The sequence below is a fragment of the Thalassophryne amazonica genome, chromosome 10 (assembly GCF_902500255.1).
Source record: "Thalassophryne amazonica chromosome 10, fThaAma1.1, whole genome shotgun sequence".
NCBI lineage: Eukaryota > Metazoa > Chordata > Actinopteri > Batrachoidiformes > Batrachoididae > Thalassophryne > Thalassophryne amazonica.
The window spans coordinates 23,333,818-23,356,281 of NC_047112.1; the positions used below are offsets into that span (position 1 = coordinate 23,333,818).

Sequence of the window (22,464 nt, forward strand, 5' to 3'; positions counted from 1 at the left end):
GGGAAAAAATATGGAATCACTCAATTCTGAGGAAAAAATTATGGAATCATGAAAAACAAAACAACGCTCCAACACATCACTAGTATTTTGTTGCACCACCTCTGGCTTTTATAGCAGCTTGCAGTCTCTGAGGCATGGACTTAATGAGTGACAAACAGTACTCTTCATCAATCTGGCTCCAACTTTCTCTGATTGCTGTTGTCAGATCAGCTTTGCAGGTTGGAGCCTTGTCATGGACCATTTTCTTCAACTTCCACCAAAGATTTTCAATTGGATTAAGATCCGGACTATTTGCAGGCCATGACATTGACCCTATGTGTCTTTTTGCAAGGAATGTTTTCACAGTTTTTGCTCTATGGGAAGATGCATTATCATCTTGAAAAATGATTTCATCATCCCCAAACATCCGTTCAATTGATGAGATAAGAAAAGTGTCCAAAATATCAACGTAAACTTGTGCATTTATTGATGATGTAATGACAGCCATCTCCCCAGTGCCTTTACCTGACATGCAGCCCCATATCATCAATGACTGTGGAAATTTACATGTTCTCTTCAGGCAGTCATCTTTATAAATCTCATTGGAACGGCACCAAACAAAAGTTCCAGCATCATCACCTTGCCCAATGCAGATTCGAGATTCATCACTGAATATGACTTTCATCCAGTCATCCACAGTCCACGATTGCTTTTCCTTAGCCCATTGTAACCTTGTTTTTTTCTGTTTAGGTGTTAATAATGGCTTTCGTTTAGCTTTTCTGTATGTAAATCCCATTTCCTTTAGGCAGTTTCTTACAGTTCGGTCACAGACGTTGACTCCAGTTTCCTCCCATTCGTCCCTCATTTGTTTTGTTGTGCATTTTTGATTTTTGAGACATATTGCTTTAAGTTTTCTGTCTTGACGTTGTGATGTCTTCCTTGGTCTACCAGTATGTTTGCCTTTAACAACCTTCCCATGTTGTTTGTATTTGGTCCAGAGTTTAGACACAGCTGACTGTGAACAACCAACATCTTTTGCAACATTGCGTGATGATTTACTCTCTTTTAAGAGTTTGATAATCCTCTCCTTTGTTTCAATTGACATCTCTCGTGTTGGAGCCATGATTCATGTCAGTCCACTTGGTGCAACAGCTCTCCAAGGTGTGATCACTCCTTTTTAGATGCAGACTAACGAGCAGATCTGATTTGCTGCAGGTGTTAGTTTTGGGGATGAAAATTTACAGGGTGATTCCATAATTTATTCCTCAGAATTGAGTGAGTCCATATTTTTTTCCCTCTGCTTGGTCTAAAAAAGTAACCATTACTGACTGCCACAATTATTTTTCCTGATTTCTTATAGTGTTTCTTAAAGCCAGAAAGTTTCCATTTGAAATGACTTTAGTTTTGTGTCATGTCTGTGATCTCCTTTTTTTCAACAGAATTAAACAACTGAATGAACATCCGCCGAGGCCGGTGATTCCATAATTATTGCCAGGGGTTGTAGTTGCCAACATCCATTGTTCAGTGTTAGCTAATATCCGTAGATTCTCCAAAAATATGAGTCCTGTCAACTTTCCATTTTCACAGCATTCATCCTTGAACCCAAATTCATAAGCATACCAAACGGCAAATGTCAGCTGTCCACAGTTTGTCTGTGACTGAAGTTGTACGCATGAACACGCATGCATGCATGCACATTTCAGAGTGGCCTTTTATTGTGGCCAGCCTAAGGCACACCTGTGCAATAATCATGCTGTTTAATCATCATCTTGATATGCCACACCTGTGAGAGGGATGGATTATCTCGGCAAAGGAGAAGTGCTCAGTAACAGATTTAGACAGATTCGTGACCAATATTTGAGAGAAATAGGTCTTTTGTGTATACAGAAAGTATTTTAGATCTTTGAGTTAAGCTCATGAAAAATGGGAGTAAAACAAAAGTGTTGTGTTTATGTTTTTGTTCAGTTTTAGTCAATACAATACAGAACGTGAAACAATAACATGAAAAATAATCAAAACCTACATCTTTACACTATGAGGACACAGCACAAGTTTGATAGTTTGAGCACAATCATACAACACTTTTAAAGATGGACTTTATACAAATGTTGACTGATGACTGAACCATACACTGTAAAAAAAAATCTTGTCAAATTTACAGTGAAAAACTGGCAGCTGTGGTTGCCATTTTTTCACCGTAAAAAATACAGTGATATTGTATATGGCTTCACGGTAAGGTATATTAACACTTGTAAAAACAACAGTTTGAAAATGTTCCAATAAAGATGAGTTACTGTTAAAATAACGGTGAAATTGTATATAGGCTCATGGTATAGCTGTACAATTCACAATGTAACCCTGTTGCTTTTTAAGTGAAATACTATCCATTCCACAGCATTTATTGTCCTATTTTATGGTCAATTTATGTTAAAACAACAGCACAATTATTTATGCCTTGACGGTATGACTGTTCAATTCACAGTATAAACCCTTTGCTTTTAAGGTGAATTTCTATCCATTCCACATAATTTATTACCCTATTTTATGGTTTATTCCTGCTAAAAACAACAGCACAAAAATGTATCAGAAGTTACAGATCATTGATAAATTCCAGTGTTTTTTCTGGTACATTTGCAATTACTAAGAAGCTGAAATTGACTTTACGCGATCGCTTTTGAAAGCATCAAAAGCGACAAAAGACCCAAAGAATAAGCCAGTATTTCCATATTTGACCATACTGCCCCCTGTAGGAAGCTGCACAGACAAATCCTAAGAGCACCCACAAAATCAGCTCTCTACTAATCATAATGCTCCGGTCAGGCGGAGGTCTTGAAAAATAAAGTCATACTAACTTATGGTTTTGTGAAAATACTGATAGAATAACTCCATTAATGTCGATTCTGTTATTTGTACAAAGTTAATATATAACATATATCTTTTAATGTTGAATAATGCACTAATTCTGAGGTTCTGTAACAAACACAGACCGCAAAGCATTCTGGGTAAAAGTGCCTCTGCTAAACACTGATTGGTTCTTAAAAATTAGCACATTACTTTAAAACGAAAACATATATCTGATATTTTCACTTTATAAAACTTCGGACATGACAGTAATTTTAAATAACTTGTCCAAAATGAGTAGGTTAAAATTTGAACCATAAGTTAAAAATGTATGCCTCTGGATGACTTGGGTGATATTCCATGAATAATACAGTAATGTGCTATTTTTAATATGACTGTCCAATGCTGTCACCATTTCAGCTTTTCACCATATATTTCACATGTTAAAATAATTAAAAATAACATTTTTGACAGTTTTTAAATTTATGGCAATTCAATGTTTATTCTACAACAATAAGCTTCTTCTTGCTTTACGGTTTATTCCTGTTGCCATTTCACAGTTTTTCACTGTAATTTTCACGGACATTTTTACAGTGTACAGTGCATACTCCCGCCAAGCAAAAATACTTATGACTCTGGAAGTAGGAAAAAATTAAACATACGGTGAACTGCTGTAGTTTATTTATAGCCTAAAACTACTGCATTGATTCAAGGATTCTTTATTGTCATATCATACATGCTTCCACATGACATGATAAAAAAATTAGTTTTCAAAAATTTCCAGGGGTGAAAGAATCAAGAGTAGGGAAATAGAAATAAGAACAAGAATAAAAAGCATTGTAGCAGTATCTAGGGATGCACCGATCCACATTTTTTCACTTCCGATCCGATACCTGAATTTGGATATCTGCCGATATTGACACTATTCAGATACCAGAGCTCTGTTTGCTTTAATATTATTATCATTATTGTTGATTTTATGTGGATATTTTGTATCCCCAGTTATACAGCTTCACGATGAAGTGTTTAGAGGAGGATTTTCTTAAAAACGAGACCTGAAAGTTCAACTACAATTTGCCAGAACTACAATTTGCCAGAAGGTACATCTAAGACAGAAGCCTAGATTTGATGTTTTGGTGAAAGAATTAAGTACTTTTATTTATAGACTTAAAAGAGAAAAGACAGCGCGCTCTGTCTGTCTGTGTCTCCCTCTCTGTTTGTCTGTCTCTCGCTCCTTCTCAATTTCAATGGAGCTTTAATGACATGTGAAACATATGTTACATTGTCAAAGCAAGTGTTACAGTAAAAATTAAAAATTAAGTCCTCTCTCTCCCTCTCTCGTTTGCTCTCTGTCTGTCACTCCCTTCCCTTTCTCTCTCCCTCATTCGCTCTCTCTCTCGCACGCTTGCTGTTGTCCTGCTGAGCAAAATTCGAACTTTTTGGAAACGCAAAGCCTTTCAACTGTAAAATAAACCATAAATTTCTAAATGTATCATCAGTGATGCTCACGTGATGAACTCTGGATTAATACTGAATGATTTTGAAGGAGGTATTTTCCTATTCAGTGGAGAGAAAGTGAAGCTTGGTTCATATCTGCTCATATCACAGGCTGTCTCTCCGTTATTTTCAATGGGAGCTGCTGTGAGCTAGGCTCGCTTCCTGATCATGTCGTTCTGGGGGAAAGTGAAGTTTGCTCTTTAATGTCTTTATTATTGTTGTTTACAACACTGTTTGTCCTCTTTGTTCCAGACTAATATATGTAATGTGTCTGAAATTCGGTTTCCATTTATTAAATTCCACGCAGATTAAACGTAGCAGACACAGATTATTCTTTATAATTGTTTTAGCAAGTTTTCAGGGTATCATGCATAAAGTCTCTTATTAACGTGATGAAAAGCATAAAAAAAAAAAATTTTTTGTAGTATAATATTCATTTACAATTGTCATCATGTGGATTCTCTATGTTGTTTTGACTGTAGCAACTCTCTGGCGAGCAAGGGATTATGGGATACATGAAAACCCTGGATACGGATACTGGATCGGATCATTCGCGACCTTCGCAGTAACGGGTAGCATGGCAGAATTATTGTGCAAAATACAGGTGTGCAAAAGTCCCAATTACTGTGCAAAAACACAGGTGTGCTAAAGTCCAATTTTTGTGCAAAAATATAGGCGTGTAAAAGGCCAAGAAGTGATGATTCCAATGATGTTCTTATTTATGTATTTATTTGAATGAAAAATGCTTAAAACTTGGTAACTATTTACCCCGGTGAAGATGGGTCTCTGCTAGTTCTGTAAAATTTGAACATTCCTGAAAAATGTGAATAAAATCAGTTTAAATACATGAAAAACAAGAAAATGAAAATTTGACACTGTAGTCCATTTAATTGAATAAATAAACAATATAGAAATAAGTAAAATAACTAATAATTAATAAATATATTTGAATCATATTATAATATAATCTAATTTTACATAATTTATCATAATTGTCACTCCTACCCTCTCTCGCGCGCGCTCTCACTCTCTCTCTTTTTCTTTCGCACGCGCTCACTCACTCACTCTTCCCTCCGTTTACCAAGATGGCGGCAGCCTCATCCATCCAGGCGCTGTCCGTTCACTCCTCTCTCGCCCGGGAGAGCGCACTTTGCCCGTTGATGGACAGCCAGGAGAACCGGCAGTCGGATGAGGAGGCAGTCGCGCGGCGCTCCGCGGCCGGCCTGAGCCTCCGCGACCTGCCGTTGCTGGAGCCGGAGGAAGTGAAGAGGAGGCTCGCCAAAACTCGGCAGGAGCTGAGCAACAGGAGGAAAATCCTCATTAAGAACATGCCGCCAGACACCAGCAGCCAGGTACCGAGAAAGTGAGAGAAAAGTCCAAAGCTTCGGCGCCTCTGAAGCACGTTTCGAGTCTTTGCGTTACTTTGCTCTGACAGACGCACTTTAAATCTGCTTTTTTACTTTCTCAACTTCTGACACACAGAGGGGTGGGACTCATCTATTCAGCTTAAATTAAACTGCAACATTAATTTTACAATTAAATCATTGCTCACCAGTCTGTTTTATCTTCGGAAAAATGATGCCTAAATGTAGGTTTTAATTAATTTATTTATTCGCTCTCGCTTAGGGTCATTAAATCAACCTGATGTACCTCAGTTGACTTTTTGATTTCCATGTTTTCTCCTTTTCCCCGACGGGAGATTTTGTAAAAGCTGCTTGGAAACTCTGTTGTGTTCTTTCAGCAGAGATAACATGGATTAAATCCTGCGCAAGCTGTCATTCTGCAAGACTTGTGATTTTGCAGGGTGGTTTTATCCACTCTGTGACATAAACGTATCCCTGCATGTTTAAGCTCCTGACTGTCAGATGTCAGTTGTCTCAGTCGATCAAATTATAATTTACACCACCTCCGGATCTTCTTTACCATCAGATTACAGGATGTCTTCTTCTCAGCAACTGCACAGACAAGTGCATCAATACTCCATTTTTTTGTGTGACGTAACTATGCAACTGTGACTCTGCTTTTTCTCCTTATCTTAAAACAAACAAAATACACGATTCTCCCCCTGTAAGCTTTTACAGCATGTATTATGTTTAGTATCTGTTGCTACACTGCAGTGGGGATGCATTAGATTATTTGCTGTATTTTACAGACTGTTGCTGTACGGCACTGACTGTACACAAACTAAAAAAGTAAAGTCCCTTCGGCTGCTCCCTTGTTTGCACTTGGGGTCGCCACAGCAAATCCAAGGTGGATCTGCATGTTGAATTGGCACAGGTTTTACGCCGGATGCCCTTCCTGACGCAACTCCACATTACATGGACAAATGTGGCAGGGGTGGGATTTGAACCCGGAACTTTCTGCACTGAAACCAAGCGCATTAACCACTTGGCCACAAACTGCAAATTGCAAATAGTATGGTGGTACCATTTTTATTTAAACTACCCAACTTCATGGTTCATGCACAACCTTACCCTAAATTTGTCATTGAAGAAACAAGTCATTCTGAAACATAATTTCATGTTCTGGATTTTATCTGTTTCATATTTATACATTTTTTAAAAGTAAGTCATTTATGCTCATCATTTTTAAAAACAGTCATTTCTTCCATGGAGTAGATGATTTTAATTACAGCCTCACCAATAAATCAGCAGATATGAGCTACTTACAGATCAGTCGTGTCATTCTTTATAACGGCAGATATATGACAAAAACAAACGGAGAGACGACGGAAGACCGACTACGGGTTGCAGTGATTCATTCAATGCAGCCTGTATCATTGATGCATTCATTTTTATAAGTCTTCATCGAAAAGCTCCTAAACATGACAAATTACCTTTGATTTTGAATGTTCGCTGAATAGTGACGCTGCCTACGGTTATTTTAAATCTGTACAGAGTCATGTTTTATAAGGTGGCGTCATTTGTGCAAAATTCAACAAACCTAATGTTGACAAAATGTTGAAGGTGACCAGCCAGGTATAGCATTCAAAGGTCATCAAAAACCAATTAATAAGATGTGGAATCAGTAACTTAATCCAATGCCAGTGACAAGAGATATAATACAAATTCAAAAACGCTTAATGAAATAATGACGTTTACATTTCCTCTCTGCCACGTGGTGCTCCAGTGCCGGGCGCGGGTCTCTGTTCCCCTCTAGATTAAAGCTACTGTCTGGAAGTTTTGAAAAAGGTAGCTGATTTTATGCACAGCCAATATTAATGTGTTTTTAACCTTTTAAACATTATTTATGACTTCTGCATAACATCAAATGACATGAAATATAACAAAATATGACATTTGCATCATATTTAACTTAAATTGGCTGATGTTGTGGCTGTTACAATAAAAAAGACCAATTCTAACTTATTTTGTTTTATTCTGCTTCACATAGGCCTATTGATGGTTCCTTCATATGCAGAGAATGGCCCATTACTTCAGGCACTGAGGGGCCATTATGTTATATTGATGAAGGCTCATTACAAAAACTATAAAAAAATAAATGTTAGGGAATGTCTTTGTTTATGCTGTGTGTTTCTGGGTGAAAATTTGTCTTTTATAGCTGCATTTTGGATTTTAAATTAATCATATCAAAATTGGTATCGGTTTTAAGAAGTCAGTATTAGTTGGGCTCTCATTTTAATGCTGTAACATCACAATACAAATTCATTCTTTCATCCATTGTTGGATTTTCTGGCACTTATCTGGGTCCAGTTTGCGGTGGTAACAGACCAAGCTGCTCATCCCACACTTCCCTCTCCTCAGCCAAGTCCTCTAACTCTTCCTGGTGATTGCAGAGCATTCCCATGCCAGTTTGGCAATATAATTCCTTCATTGGGGTCTTCCCTATTTCAATATACAATATAATTTGATGCAGGTTCCACGATATGATACATGATATATTGTTACACCACTAATGGTGCTGGATTGTTTTGCAACTGCTGACAGCACTACCTGATGTCGATGAATTCCTCTCCTCTGCTTAAACTGTTGATCAGACTGTTTTTTGCATCACTGATGTGAATATGTGAAAGACTGTTGTGACAGCTGCAGTCAACATAGGTGAGCAAGGCTGCTGTATTTGGGGGCTGATCGATCACTCTTGTGCACATCAGGAAAATTTTGAAACACCGTGGTTAAGGTCTGAGGTGTCAAGTAAGTGACACCTCTGACAGTAACGAAGTATTTGTACTTCGTTACTGTACTTAAGTACACTTTTTAGGTATCTATACTTTACTCCATTACTTATTTTTCTGCCTACTTCTGACTTCTACTCATTACATTTTCACACAAGTATCTGTACTTTCTATTCCTTACATTTTTAATCAAACAGCCTCGTTACTCTTGGCTTCAGTTTAATGTTTATATATGTATATATTTCACGTCATGTGCGTCTGTAATCAACTTTTCTGCAGCGCGGCTTTGCTTTGAACCGTGAACCAATCGAAGCAGTGGTTCGCAGATTGAAGCAATGCTTCAACCTATTGCTTTGTTTATTCTTTCTTTCTTTCGCTTAATTTTCCCCCGCTAAAACCCTAAAGAGCATACTTCTGTGAGTATTATTTACCTTTTCTATGTTAAACCAACCTGTTATGGTCTTCTGAAACAGTTGATGTATTTTATAACTTAAAAACGGGATCGACGCTAACGCGTTAGCATGTCTATGGCATTTTCAATGTTAAAACTTAGCGTTCGGGTGCATTTGTTTTCAAATTGTAATATTTCTTAAATTTATTTTTGTTTATATATTAATAATCTAATGATTATTATATACAATTTTAGAGAAATAGGCAAAAAGAACCTGAATAGAAACACAACAGAAAATATAAAAGCAATGAACAAGTGTTTCCTGTGAACACCTAGTGACTCTTACACCTCCACTTCATCCCTGTCTGATTTAATGACAGTTTGTTTCGGTCAAACCATATTTTCAATTTGTTAAATTCTTCAGTGATTTTCTCCAGAACTATCTGCCAAACTAGAAAACTGCTGCAACCGAGTAAGAGCAGAATACTACTGGAATTAATTTGAATAAGGAAAGTTGTGGGTTGTTTTTTTTTTTTTTTTTTTTTTCCCCTCACTAAATGGATGCTGCACTCACTGCAGTTTATTGTCTGGAATAGTCCCAGATTGCATTTCAGAGCATCTAGAATTGAAACATTTTCGTGCAGGTGGTGTTGGGTGGTTTTGGGTCTTGGGCCACATGTAGAACGAATCAGTTTTTAAATTAAGCTTTCAATTCATATAGTGGCATCTACCTTTTTTTTTTTTAAGGTTTCTTTATACTTTTATAGTTTAAGTAGGTTTTGGAGCACATACTTTTTCACTTTTACTTGAGTAAAGAGGTCAAGTTGATACTTCAACTTTTACCAGAGTGTTTTTAAACTGCAGTATCTATACTTCTACTTAAGTAACAAATGTGTGTACTTTTGACACCACTGGTTAAGGTTCGTCATTAGACAGGATGTGTTAGCACCAACAAGATTGGAGGAGTCTGACCTTTATGACATCATAAATATTTATAGACAGCCTGCTGACAGGTTATTGGTCTTCATAGGCAAGTTTAGATGATCTCTGAGTGCCATCTAGTTTTATGTTTATGTACCAGAACATGAATGCCATTTCTCATTTCAAGCAAGGTTACTTCAGATTTTCCTTCCTTACTTTTTCAGCATGTCAAAATGTTGGCTTGCGTGAAATATTTCAAAGCAACATGATTTAAATCTTCCTAGAAGGGTACAGACTGATACGTTGAAGAAAGCCAAATGTCTGTCTGTTTTGAAGGAAGAAAATGAGTGTGTGAGAACAGTTACAGAGTCAGATCAGAAATGGAAAAACTCTCAGCATTTAACACATTATTCATGTGTCAGAATGAGTGTGACGTTACATGAGCCTGAGCAGAACACCGTGCAGTCTGTCTGCTGCACAGGCTTATCTACTTAAAGGAGCAGTGCACAATTTTAGCTGGTACTGATGTATTTTTTTTTTTTTTTATTGTGTAAAACTGCTTAGTATCATCTCACACAGGCAAGTCACTACATTTACACCAGAGCAATATGTTTAGTCCATCCTCATCATCATCCAGAGACATTGTGGATTGTGAAAGTGTTCTTATGAAGTGCTGTGCTGTGGTTTAAGTGCTCATTTTGCTGTTGTTCATTTCTACAGCTCTGGAGTCACTAAAGTATTTCCCAACGCACAGTCCAGAACTTGAGCTAATGCCAGCATCAATATTAATGTTCATGCTACCTGACTGTGTTTTTGACTGCATAAATATATAAATGTGTTGGTAGGTTCTTTAGAACAGTGTTTCTTAATTTGTGGATCCCAATCACAGAGTGGCTCTTGGACCTTATATTCATGGATTCTATCTTAGTACTGTGTCTATAATTAGGATAAGTTAGTCTGGGTCTCTTCTCATTAGTTAAATGGAAGGAGTTTTTTTGTATGTTGCTATGTATGTGTTCAGTTTCCCTCATTCTAATTTAGCATATTTTGTCTGGTGGAGCTGAAACTTACTTATCTTTGCTGCCCTCTTTGCAGATTCTTTGTACCGATTGTAGCTTTCCTCAGTGTACTTTAGTTCAAAGTGTCCACCAAATGTGTAACTGAATCAAAGTAAATTTTACATACCGCTATATCCAGTGATGTGACAAATGTTATACAAATAATGAATGTTTACGAGTTCAATGGTATGAATATTTCATGAGGTGAAAGCTGGAACATCGAATTAAACCAAATTAAACCAAAAATTCCAAAAACCAAAATTCACCGAATTAAATATTTGTTCCATTGAAATAATGTAAAAACATTCATTATTTGTTTTATATAACGGCTAAAATAGATCCTTGTCATTTGATATTATACTAATTTCAAACAACAGAAAAGGGACTTACATTTTGGTGCAGAACTGCATATTTTGTGTACTTCCAGAAAAAAAAAGAGTTTGTGTACTTCCTCACTCCAGCGAAAAATCACGTCAGAAATTTGTCTAGCTTTGGTGCACCACTGCTGCTCTGACATCAACAGTCCAACACCAACTTTAAGTACGAGTCCAAAATAATTCTGACAATGTCATCTGTGATGCCGTGCACCAACTTTGTGTACTTCCAAAAAAAAGAGTGTGTATTTCCTCAATGCAGTGAAAAAAATCACGTCAGAAAGTAGTCCAGCTTTTCATTCCAACTTTCTCCTAACAGCTGTTCATGCCTCCAGACGGATTATAGGGCAGGGGATTTGTTTTGTGTGTGTGTGCGCGCGTTGTGTGCACGCACACAGAGTGCAATGGTACCAAACGAATGGAACCAAATTTGCACACTAAATGGAACCAAATTGCACTCTAAATGCAATGTAACACAAATGGGACAAATAATCCATGACACGTGACATTCAAAGCAATCAAATGACAAGGATCCACTCAGCCGTTATATCAATATTGTTATTTACTATATTGCCTTGTCACTTGACAGCAGTGCAGGAATGTCAGTGGGATGAGGAGTTGTATTGCCAACATTATGGCGCATTCACACCGAACGGCACGCGAGCGACGGCGGCAACAGGTTGCCATATAATCCCTATAGAAGGACGTGTTGTGGCGCCACAAAAATCCAAGCCACGCAATGCGATGCGATGGACGCGAATGAAGCACTGCGAATGAAGCGATTTTCAGCGATTGTCGCATTTGTGGCGTGATATCGCGTCGCATTGCCCTCCTCCACAAGTTGAAAAATCTGAACGTTTTCATCTTGTCGCGTCGTGATGACCAATCAGGGACTGGATATGTAGTGATGTGGAGATGTCTGGAGTTTATACTTAATGTGGACATGTCCTGTCTCTGGCAGCCAGCTTGTGAGCAGGACTTATGTCCCTTTTGTCCTTTATTCCACAATTATGACAGAGTTTGAGGGGGGAGCGAGCAGTAGCACCATAGCAGTGGCAGCAGCCAGTTTTTTTTCACGTGTGTGTGTGTGAACGAATCATCCATGAAGATTATTTTATTTATTAACTACACAGATGTATAATAAAACAAATTGTGACCGGTTTATAACACAATTATGACAGAGTTTGAGGGGAGCGCGAGCAGCAGCACTGCAGCCAGTTTTTTATTTTTATTTTTTATTATTCACATGTGCACGCGCGAACGGGACAGGAGGTCCTCAAACTGGGTCCTGGAGAGGCGGAAGTACCGCTGAAAGCGGCCATCATCCAGACGCAGCTCCTGCAGCAAATGATGAAACTCTCTGAATTGGGAACGTCACATGAGGATGTTATGAACCCAGGGACAGTGCCGCTGGCGATGTTTTTCAGCTTTCCACAACAAATAGAGCACTGCAACTCGCTCCGTGTGATCAAGGTCCGGCATGTTATCTTGACTGACAACTGGAGCCGGCGAGTGGAATGGAAGCTCCTCCTATTTGAATGAATGAATGAATGAATGAATTTATTCGGCAGACAATTCAACAACAAAACAAAACAAATAAGTCATAACAATGCAACTTTACAAAGGTCCTGCGTGGCCGAAAGGGTGAGGACAGAAGCAAAGCTTAGAAATACCCACCCCTTATACTAAAAAACATATAGCAACATATAACATATACACACAAACAAAATTTCATAAATACATATCTACACAATCACACACACACACACACAAACACCACACACACACACACACACATATATATATATATTATTATATATATATATATATATATATATATATATATATATATATATATATGCACACACAATGACAGTACCAAAAAGAAAAATGTGCAAAATTAGTCAATGAACTCAAATTTACAAAATATAACCAGTCAATACTGGCACACAACACACAAACCCGAAAGTAATAACAAATCAATAGACCTAAGTCTTCAACTATAGCACGCAATTTTGTTATTCTTGTAATGTCTTTTAAAGCCTACTAATGTACCAAGTACTTTAATGTTGTTGGGACAGTTGTTCCAGATGTTAACACCTTTGACAGATACACAATGACTTTTTGCGGTAGTTCGGATCCTTGATTTTTCAAACAATAAAATTCCTCTCAAATTATAACTGGAGTCCCTCAGTTTAAACAGATCCTGGACATGTTGTGGCAGCAATTTATTTTTAACCTTATACATAATTTGTATTGTAATGTAATCAACCAAGTCCCAGAATTTAGAATATGTAAACAGGCAAACAATGTATTTGTTGGCTCGCAATGTGATTTGTTACAAATAATTCTTACAGCTTTCTTTTGCAACAAAAATATTGGATTAGTATTAGTTTTATATGTATTTCCCCATACCTCAATACAGTAGGTCATATATGGAATGAGCAATGAGTGATATAAAATAGTTAATGAATGTTGGGAAATTAAATCTTGTGCTTTATGTAGAATTGCAATGGCTTTTGACATTTTGGATTTAACAAAATTAATATGCATTTTCCAGCTCAGTTTATCATCAATAACAACACCAAGAAATGTAGTATCAGTTACAGTTTGAATTTCAATATCATTTAATAATAAATGTCTGCAGGAAGTCCTGGACTTGGTTCCAAATATAATACACTTTGTCTTACCAAAGTGGAGCGATAATTTGTTTCAATCAAACCATTGTTTAAACTTCTGTAGTTCCTTCTCATCATGTCCAAGGTCTGTCCCAAGTGATCCCCACTACAAAACACAGTCGTATCATCAGCAAACAAAATACAACTGACGGACTTGGAAACCAAACATATGTCATTAATATACAGAAGAAACAACAACGGCCCCAGAACTGAACCTTGGGGCACCCCACAAGTAATTTTCATGAGTTCAGAATTTGTCCCACCAATATGTACACACTGATATCTATTGTATAAATAACTAACTATCCAATCATATGTCAATCCCCTGATACCATACCTCTGTAGTTTGTCCAATAGCACAGTGTGGTCTATAGCGGTGGTCCCCAACCCCCTGGCCGCGTACTGGTACCGGTACGTATATCAGTTGGTACTGGGCCGCCGGCCGCCCAAGAAATGATTAATTATTTCCGTTGTATTTATTATCTGAGTCTGAATAATCTTTTATTTTGAAAAATCTTTTATTTTAATAAATTACCGATTCTCTTGGGTTACATCTCTATCACTTGAGCGCCAAAAATTTAACCCACAAGTTAGCAAATGAGTAAAGACCGACGTCTTTGGAAGTTTCTTATCGAAGGGGAAAAGGCCCAGTGAAGAGACAGAAGAAGAGCCTACAACTTCCAAGAAAAAGAAAGCTTTTAACAGACAATACCAGGAGTTCTACTTAAAATATGGATTTATCACGACAGGTGATGCCCACAGACCAAGCCCGCTCTGCATAATATGCGGCGACTGGCTCTCTAATGAGGCAGTGAAGCCTTCAAAACTGCTTCGCCACTTGGAGACCAAGCACCCTGGATTAAAAGACAAGCCCCCGGAGTATTTTGAAAGAAAAAAACAGGAACACGAAGGACAGCGTTATAGTGAGTTAAAATTCATGCACTTTATATTCATTTTTGTGGTGTATCTGTATCTTATTTTGAAGGCATGTTTAAAACGTTACCATAGTGACTAGAGTCAGAGAGCGTTAGGGCGGTGGTCGCCACAGAGAGGGGTGAGGGAGAGGGAGAGGAGACGGTTCAAACTGACAACTTTATTTCAGCTGTTGAAAATTAACATTCATTTTAATAATAAAAAAATTAAAATGTTGTGTAGGTATATTTAGATAATAGAGAAAGAAATGTGGAATTGTTGGTTCTTGTTCTTTATTTTTCCACGTGTATTTTTTAATAATTTATTTAGGGGGCAGAGAGGATGTTAACAGAGACTTTGATGTTAAACAGATGTTATGTTGCATACGAGTACACAATGGATTAAAATTTTACACAGTGGAGTAAAATTGTCAGCGTTGACCGGTCCGTGGTGATAAAAAGGTTGGGGACCACTGGTCTGTAGTATCAAATGCTTTCTGTAAATCAAAAAAACAAAACAAAAACCCAACAGTATATTGCTTATTTCAGTTGCATTTGTAATCTGTTCAACAAAATCAATTAGAGCCAGTGAAGTAGTGCGATTTTTTTCTAAAACCATAATGCTGTTCACTAAGTATGTGATGTTTAGTGTGATGTTTAATTTCAGCATCTTCGGTGTTTCTTTTATTCTTTATGCATTTACGCATTTTACAGCCTTTGTAACATTCTAAACGTTTTTAAAGGACCTTCTATTCTTTCACACATTTTACAACCCTTTTCAAACATTTTAAAGGTGTTTTTTAAAGAACTTCTATTCTATTTTTAAAAATCGTTTTTTAAAAACATTTAAACATGTCTGTGTGCTTTTAAACACCTTTTGCATAACTAACACATTTTAACAGAAATAATATGATTCAATTTTTATACACATTTAGTCTCTCATCTAGTCTCAGTCTCATCTAGTCTCACCTCTTGTTTAGTGCGAGCATGAGTCTGGGTCTTTGATGCGCACAGGCAGCTGATGCGGGGATGCACTGTGGAGAGGAGCAAACAAAGATCATCCTCTACTTTTTTTGGTTGCCCGTCTTCTCACGGGTAGATTTACACACTAAAAATTTATCCATTTTTCTCCTGGCATATTTCATGCCCCTGAGTGGTTCAGGGGGTTCAACCGAACAATGTACAATGGATTTTCTCTCACATTGGATAAAATGTCCCGTCTGATCTCAGTGTATTTCCATTAAACCCCTCGCATGTGGGACCGGAGTCATTTCCGTGATTAAAAGCCCGACCGTTTATTTTTTCACACCGTGCTCAGACTCTGAGCCACAGCCTGGACGTGCACCTGTTAAATCAGACAACGCAAAAGGCTGTGATTTGACACTTTGCTGCTTTCAATCCTTCGTCTGCCATCATATTATAACAGTTTTTACAGTGCGCACGCTGATGAATGGATCAGAAAACTCCACACATTTATAGAACGAAGTTGGTAAAAGAGGAAAATGTACAGCTTACCTTTGATGTGGAGGTGATGATTGTAAAAAGAAAAGCTTGTTAAGGGTCAAATTAGTCCAGAATAAAGCATAATCCAGAGACAGAGAACTTTAAAACTGTCATGCACGTCATTGCATGACACTGAGTTACCGAGCTGCAGCTGCATAAATGGCTTTAAATTACTTAAATAAAACTTAAATTTATGTAAATTTGATAGCTTAACTATTTTTATATTTATTTTGATAGCACCTGTACCTGGATGTGTTGCTGTATGTGGTTAAATGATTTTACAAATGTTGAAAACATTAAAGGTTCATTCAGTAGTTCAGCGCAGTTGGGCCCAAAATGGTGCAATGTTCTGAGTTGACGCCACTTATGGACTTTCCATCTCCTCCTTTTGGGCTCACTACCCACAAGGGTAACCGTTGGGGCTGGGTGCGCTGTCCTATGGGTGGCAGTGAAAGTTGAGAACTTCAATGGACCAGACCCGGGTGGCAGAAGCTAGCTCTGGGGGCGTGGAATGTCGCCTTGCTGTTGGAGAAAGAGCTGGTGCTTGTGCGGGAGGTGGAGCGCTACCAGTTACATCTGGTGGGTCTCACCTCCATGCACAGCCTCGGCTCCGGAAACACTCTTCTTGATAGGGGTTGGACCTCATTGTTCTCTGGAGGTGCCCAGGGTGTGGGGCGCAGGGATGCTCACGAGCATCTGGCTGAGTGCCACTGCATTGGAGTTTACCCCGCTAGACAACAGGGATGCCCCCCTGTGCCTTCGGGTTGTGGGGGAATGGGGGGTGGCACACACACCCTGACTGTTGTTTGTGTGTGTGCATGCACCGAACAGCAGTTCCAATTATTTGGCCTTCTTTGAGTCCCTGGCTGGAGTCCTGCATGAAGATCCAGTGGGGAAGTTCATTGTTCTGCTGGGTGACTTCAACGCACACGTGGGCAATGACAGAGACACCTGGAGAGGTGTGATTGGGAGGAATGGCCTCCCTGATCTAAACCTGAGTGGTTGTTTGTTGTTGGACTTCTGTGCTAGTCACGGAGTGTCCATAACAAACACTATGTTCGAACATAACAATGCTCATAAGTGTACATGGTACTAGAGCACCCCAGGCTGAAGATAGCGGAATGATTTGGTGATTGTATCATATGATCTGCGGCCACATGTTCTGCACATTCAGGTGAAGAGAGGGGCAGAGCTATCAACTGATCATCATTTGGTGATGCGTTCGACCAGAGGATGGGGGGGGGGGGGGGGGGGGGGACTTTTGACAGTGTGGATGGACTATCTTGGATGAGATGTCTCTTCAACATTGTGTGGAGGTCTGGGACAGTTCCAGTGGAGTGGTGAACTGGGGTGGTGGTCCCCATATTTAAAAAAAAGGGGACCAGAGACTGTGTGCCAACTACAGGTGCATCACACTTTGCAGCCTCCTTGGTAAAATCTACTTCAGTGTGCTGGAAAGGAGGGGTCAGCCGATAATCGAAACTCAGATTGAACAGAAACAATGCCGGTTCCATCCTGGCCGCGGAATAACTGATCAACTCTTCACACTCACAAGGATCCTGGAGTGGGCTTGGGAGTATGCCCATCCAGTCTACATGTGTCACCTGCGTTTTGTCACCAATCCTGTTGGGATATTTATGGACAGGATATCGAGGTGTAGTCAGGGAATGGAGGGTCAGTTTGGTGGGCTGAGGGTCTCATCACTCCTTTTTGCAGATAATGTGGTCCTGTTAGCATCATCAGCCTGTGACCTCTAGCAATCACTGGGTTGGTTCGCAGCCGAGTGTGGAGCGGCTGGGATGAGGATCAGCACCTCTAAATATGAGCTGATGGTACTCAGCAGGAAACTGATTGACTGCCTACTCGGGGTGGAAATGAGGTCTTGCCCACGAGTGAGAGGACAATGGAGCGTGAGATTGTCCGGAGAAGTGGCGCAGCAGGGACGGTATTGCATTTGCATCAACGTTCTGTCGTGACAAAAAGGGAGTTGAGCCGAAAGGCAAAGCTCTCGATCTTCCGGTCAGTCTTCATTCCTGCTCTCACTTATGGTCATGAGGGCTCAAGACCAAAAGAACTATATTGCGGGTGCAAGTGGCGGAAACAGGTTTCCTCAGGAGCGTGGGTGGTGTCTCCCTTAGAGATAGGGTGAGAAAATCAGTCATTCAGGAGGAGCTCGGAGTAGAGTCACTTCTCCTTCGCATTGAAAAGAGCCAGCTGAGGTGGTTCGAGCATGTGGTAAGGATGCCATGGGCGCCTCCTTAGGTAGGTGTTCTTGTTTCAGGCGCATCCAGCTAAGAGGACACCCGGGAAAGACCCAGGACTAGGTGGATAGATTATATCTCCACGCTGGCCTGGGAACACCTCGGGATCCCCCAGTCAGAGGTGGTAAATGTGGTAAATGAGGAAAGAGAAGTTTGGGGTCCCCTGCTTGAGCTGTTGCCCTCATGACCCGATCCCAGATAAGTGGTTGAGGATGAGTGAGTGATACACAACTGCAGATACTGAAACAGATTCTGATACAAGAGCTCTTTTTGAGCTTGTTAAACCTTATGTCCCTTCTCTTGCCTTGTGATCACAGGATCTAGGTTTGCTCTATGTTTCCAGGTTAAGAAGAAGTCAGTAGGTTTTAGAGCCTTTCCCTACCATGCTGACTGATTATGCACACACCATCTGAGCATGTGCACGCACTTACAGTAATAATTATAAAAATAATAATAATAATTATTATTATTATTATTGAATATCTAACAGACTGAATGAAAATGACAACAGTGAGAATTGGTTATGCTGAAATACACAACAATAATGCAAAAGAGGGAAGATTGTGGCTGGAAATTTTGCAAGGAAAAACTTTGACACATTTGACAGTGGACTCCGATGTGCACTGGGCAGGTTTAAAACCAGGGGCCTGTACTACGAAGCGGGGTTACTGGCTTATCAGGGTAACTTCGGGAGTAAGTTGATGACATGTGGAGTAACTTCCCGGTTAACCCGTACTATGAAGGTGGATAGGTTTTGATCAAGGTATGCTGCCATGGCAGTTTATGCTGTGTGCCAAACCTACTCCGAGCAGGTTATGTTCTAGGTTAGCTTGAGGTTTTCGCTTAACCACTCCCTTTATAAGTACTGTCCATCCACCTTCAATCACTCCGAAGACAATGCCGGCCTACCTGGATGATCCTTTTGATATTGGGGCACAAATTGTGAGGGGCTCTCTTCGCAGGGCGAGGGTTTTTAAAGACCGCCAGAATCCGCTGACATACCCGGACGATATTCTCTATGAAAGATATAGATTCTCAGCCGAGGGAATTCGTTATCTTTGTCAGCTGATCGGGTCAGGAGTCTGTAACATCACCCATCGTACACTGTAAAAAAAGACTGTTGTTTTTACAGGAAAACACTGGCAGCTGTGGTTACCAGGGAATTCCTGTAAAACATACAGCAGTTAAATGTGCAAAAAGAGAGCTCTTGTTGTAGATTTAATAGTTCCTTTAATGTGAGTCAGCCGTGGTTCATTCACTGTAAATCCATATACATATTATGTCTGTAATGTTATCTACTGTGCTGCTGTATGTTTTACAGGAATTCCCTGGTAACCACAGCTGCCAGCGTTTTCCTGTAAAAACAAGTCATTTTTTTACAGTGTAGCAATGCCCCGACGATCGAGCAGATAATGTGCCTTGTGCCTATTTTGCCAGTGGACAATTTATGTATTCCATCGGTGATGCTGAACATCTGAGCAAGAATACTGTATGTCGTATGATTCGCAAGGTAGTACTTGCTCTATCTAAACTGTGGATGCATTTGTCGTTTTCCCTGGCCTTTATCCGCAATGCAAATCAAAGAAGGGTTTTAATGCAATCGCGGGTAATTACTAATATCAAAATAGGTCTAATGCATGTCCATTAATTAGGCTAAGTGGGGCTTATCAAGCTATGAATATAAACCTACCGTTCTGAAGGATGTTTTTATATTTCATCTTCACCTGCTGCCAGGTACGTTTGGCACTGCTATTGCATCTGAAATATTGACAGGATTAGGAATAGCAATCATACAGTCAAGGTAGCCTATTTAGGAAACATTAAATTAACCTAACATTTATTTGTAGGCCTATGCCCACTTCTGAATCTTGTTGCATCTGGGCGTAATTAATGACAGAAGGTCATTTTTTTACACATATTAGACATTCCACAGGTTAATCATCTGTAACAGATTTGGAGAACAATTGAATTGTACTTACGCATTTACCCGATCAGCAATATGTTGCCAACAAGCCTGTCTTGTTATGTGCCGACGCAGGTTGAGGAGCGGACCTGCGTCTGACTGAACCCAGCGCTAAATAACCAGAAAGCGGTTCCAAAAACAAAACAGTTTTATTTCCCCTCTTGTGCAATAATTGTGTACAACATAATATATGGTTTGTCTGGCGGATAGTGAAGGACGGCGCGCTCTCCAGCGCCCCAAAGGGATCGAAGCCTGGCGCTTCTGGACTCAAATTCACCGCCAAACACCCCCCAGGTGGACACGACAAACTGACTCTGTGAAGGATAGAAGAGGTGAGGTAAGTCAGCAGCTACAACTAATATCCTTCAAAGGCACACACTATCAGCAACACATTCAGGTCTGAATTTAAGCTTTATGTAAATGAGCAAATGTTCAAATATACTGCGTAACAAAATACCAAATTACTATTAACACTTATTCAGACAATCAATCACCTCTGATGTGTGCTGACAGCATGTGTCCCTCACCCGTCCTCCTTCACAGGTACGATGTGTCAAACCCAGGCGCGGTCCTCAGCATCTCACAAACGAACGTCACAAGGTCGAGTTCCCGGCAATTCTGCTTGAATCACTCATGGCTTAAATGCAGAACGCCATCTCATTATCTGCTTCAGCTGAAAGTCTTTAAGTCTGCACGTGAGCATCATCCACAGGTGCTGCAAGTCATTAGGCCTGCACATGAACATCCTCCACAAGTGCAGCCAATAATGTTGATGAGGGTGAAGGATTCTTCTGCCAACACCTTCTCCACAGACAAAAACCAGTTTGCATACCACCTGGAGAGCAAAGACAAAAAACAACACAAACACATCCAGCCAAACCTCCCAACACACAACAGTACCCCCCCATCAACGGGAAGCCTCCCGACGGATCTCCGAACAGACCAGGCCCGAGACCAGCACCTCCCTCCGGGGTCCATGACAGCAAGCAGACGGCGTAACGCTCCAAGGTCCACGCAGACCGCAGGACAGGGCACCGCGGCTGGAAGGCTGGCTGGCATCAACAAAACCCCAAAAAGTCCTATATACAACCCAACATACAACGAAAAAAACACAAACCCACCCAAAACCTCCCCAGGGGACCGTCCCATCCAACCCCGGGAAGAAAAGAAAACTCCCAATGCAAAAAACCCAACACAGCCCCAACAACACAATACAAACACAAATTCACAAAGAAAAATAACAAACAACCCCCCCCCCAGAAGACCTTTACCGCCAGTTCCAGGAGAGACAACCCAAAACCGGAATCCGACAGAGTCCCCAGGTTACATGGATGAGCAGCGCCCCCCCAGAGGATCGTACCATCAACCCCAGGAGGCCCCTCCCCACACCCCAGGAACCCCAGACCCGGCCACACTTGGTTAGTCGGCCCCACAATCAATCCCCCCCCCAGAGGACCGTCCCATCAACCCTGGAGGTGGAACCTGGAAGGAAGCATAAAACACAAAAATCCAACCCCCGGTGGACTTCATCAAAACACCCCGGGGGCAAATAAAACAACTGGAACACCCTGTTACCTCCCCCAGCACCCCGAAAGACCCCAGATCACTCCCAGAGCCCAGTCGTAGCTCCATTTTGGCGAACGGCACAAAATTACTAAGCCGGGGAAGGAAACAGGAAAAACTAACCCGGTCCCAACCCCGAAGCGCAGCGGAAAACCGGAAATACGTCTGGTGCCCCTACCCGACCATGCCACCAGCCTATCGGGAGGGGCGGAACTACCGAAATGGCGAACGGCAACAGATCGGCCCACCCCTCCGACTAAGGTATGTTCCCGCTGCACCACACCCCGGTAACACCAATGACGAACTGTCAAAGGCCCACCGAGGCTGGAGTGAAACCGGGCCCTAACCAAACCAAAAAAACTCCCCTGACAACCCCCCTAGGTGCAGAG

General features: G+C 40.3%; 1 protein-coding gene across 1 annotated transcript in view; it reads left to right on the plus strand.

The window, feature by feature from the left end:
- The first annotated feature begins 5,363 nt into the window (after nucleotides 1-5,363).
- The window catches only part of raver2 (ribonucleoprotein, PTB-binding 2), a 359,833-nt gene continuing 342,732 nt past the window's right edge, over nucleotides 5,364-22,464 (plus strand). Inside the window, exon 1 of the mRNA XM_034179562.1 lies at nucleotides 5,364-5,669. Coding sequence (XP_034035453.1) covers nucleotides 5,403-5,669 — 267 coding nt within the window. The 5' untranslated portion in view covers nucleotides 5,364-5,402. The remainder of the gene's footprint in view (nucleotides 5,670-22,464) is intronic.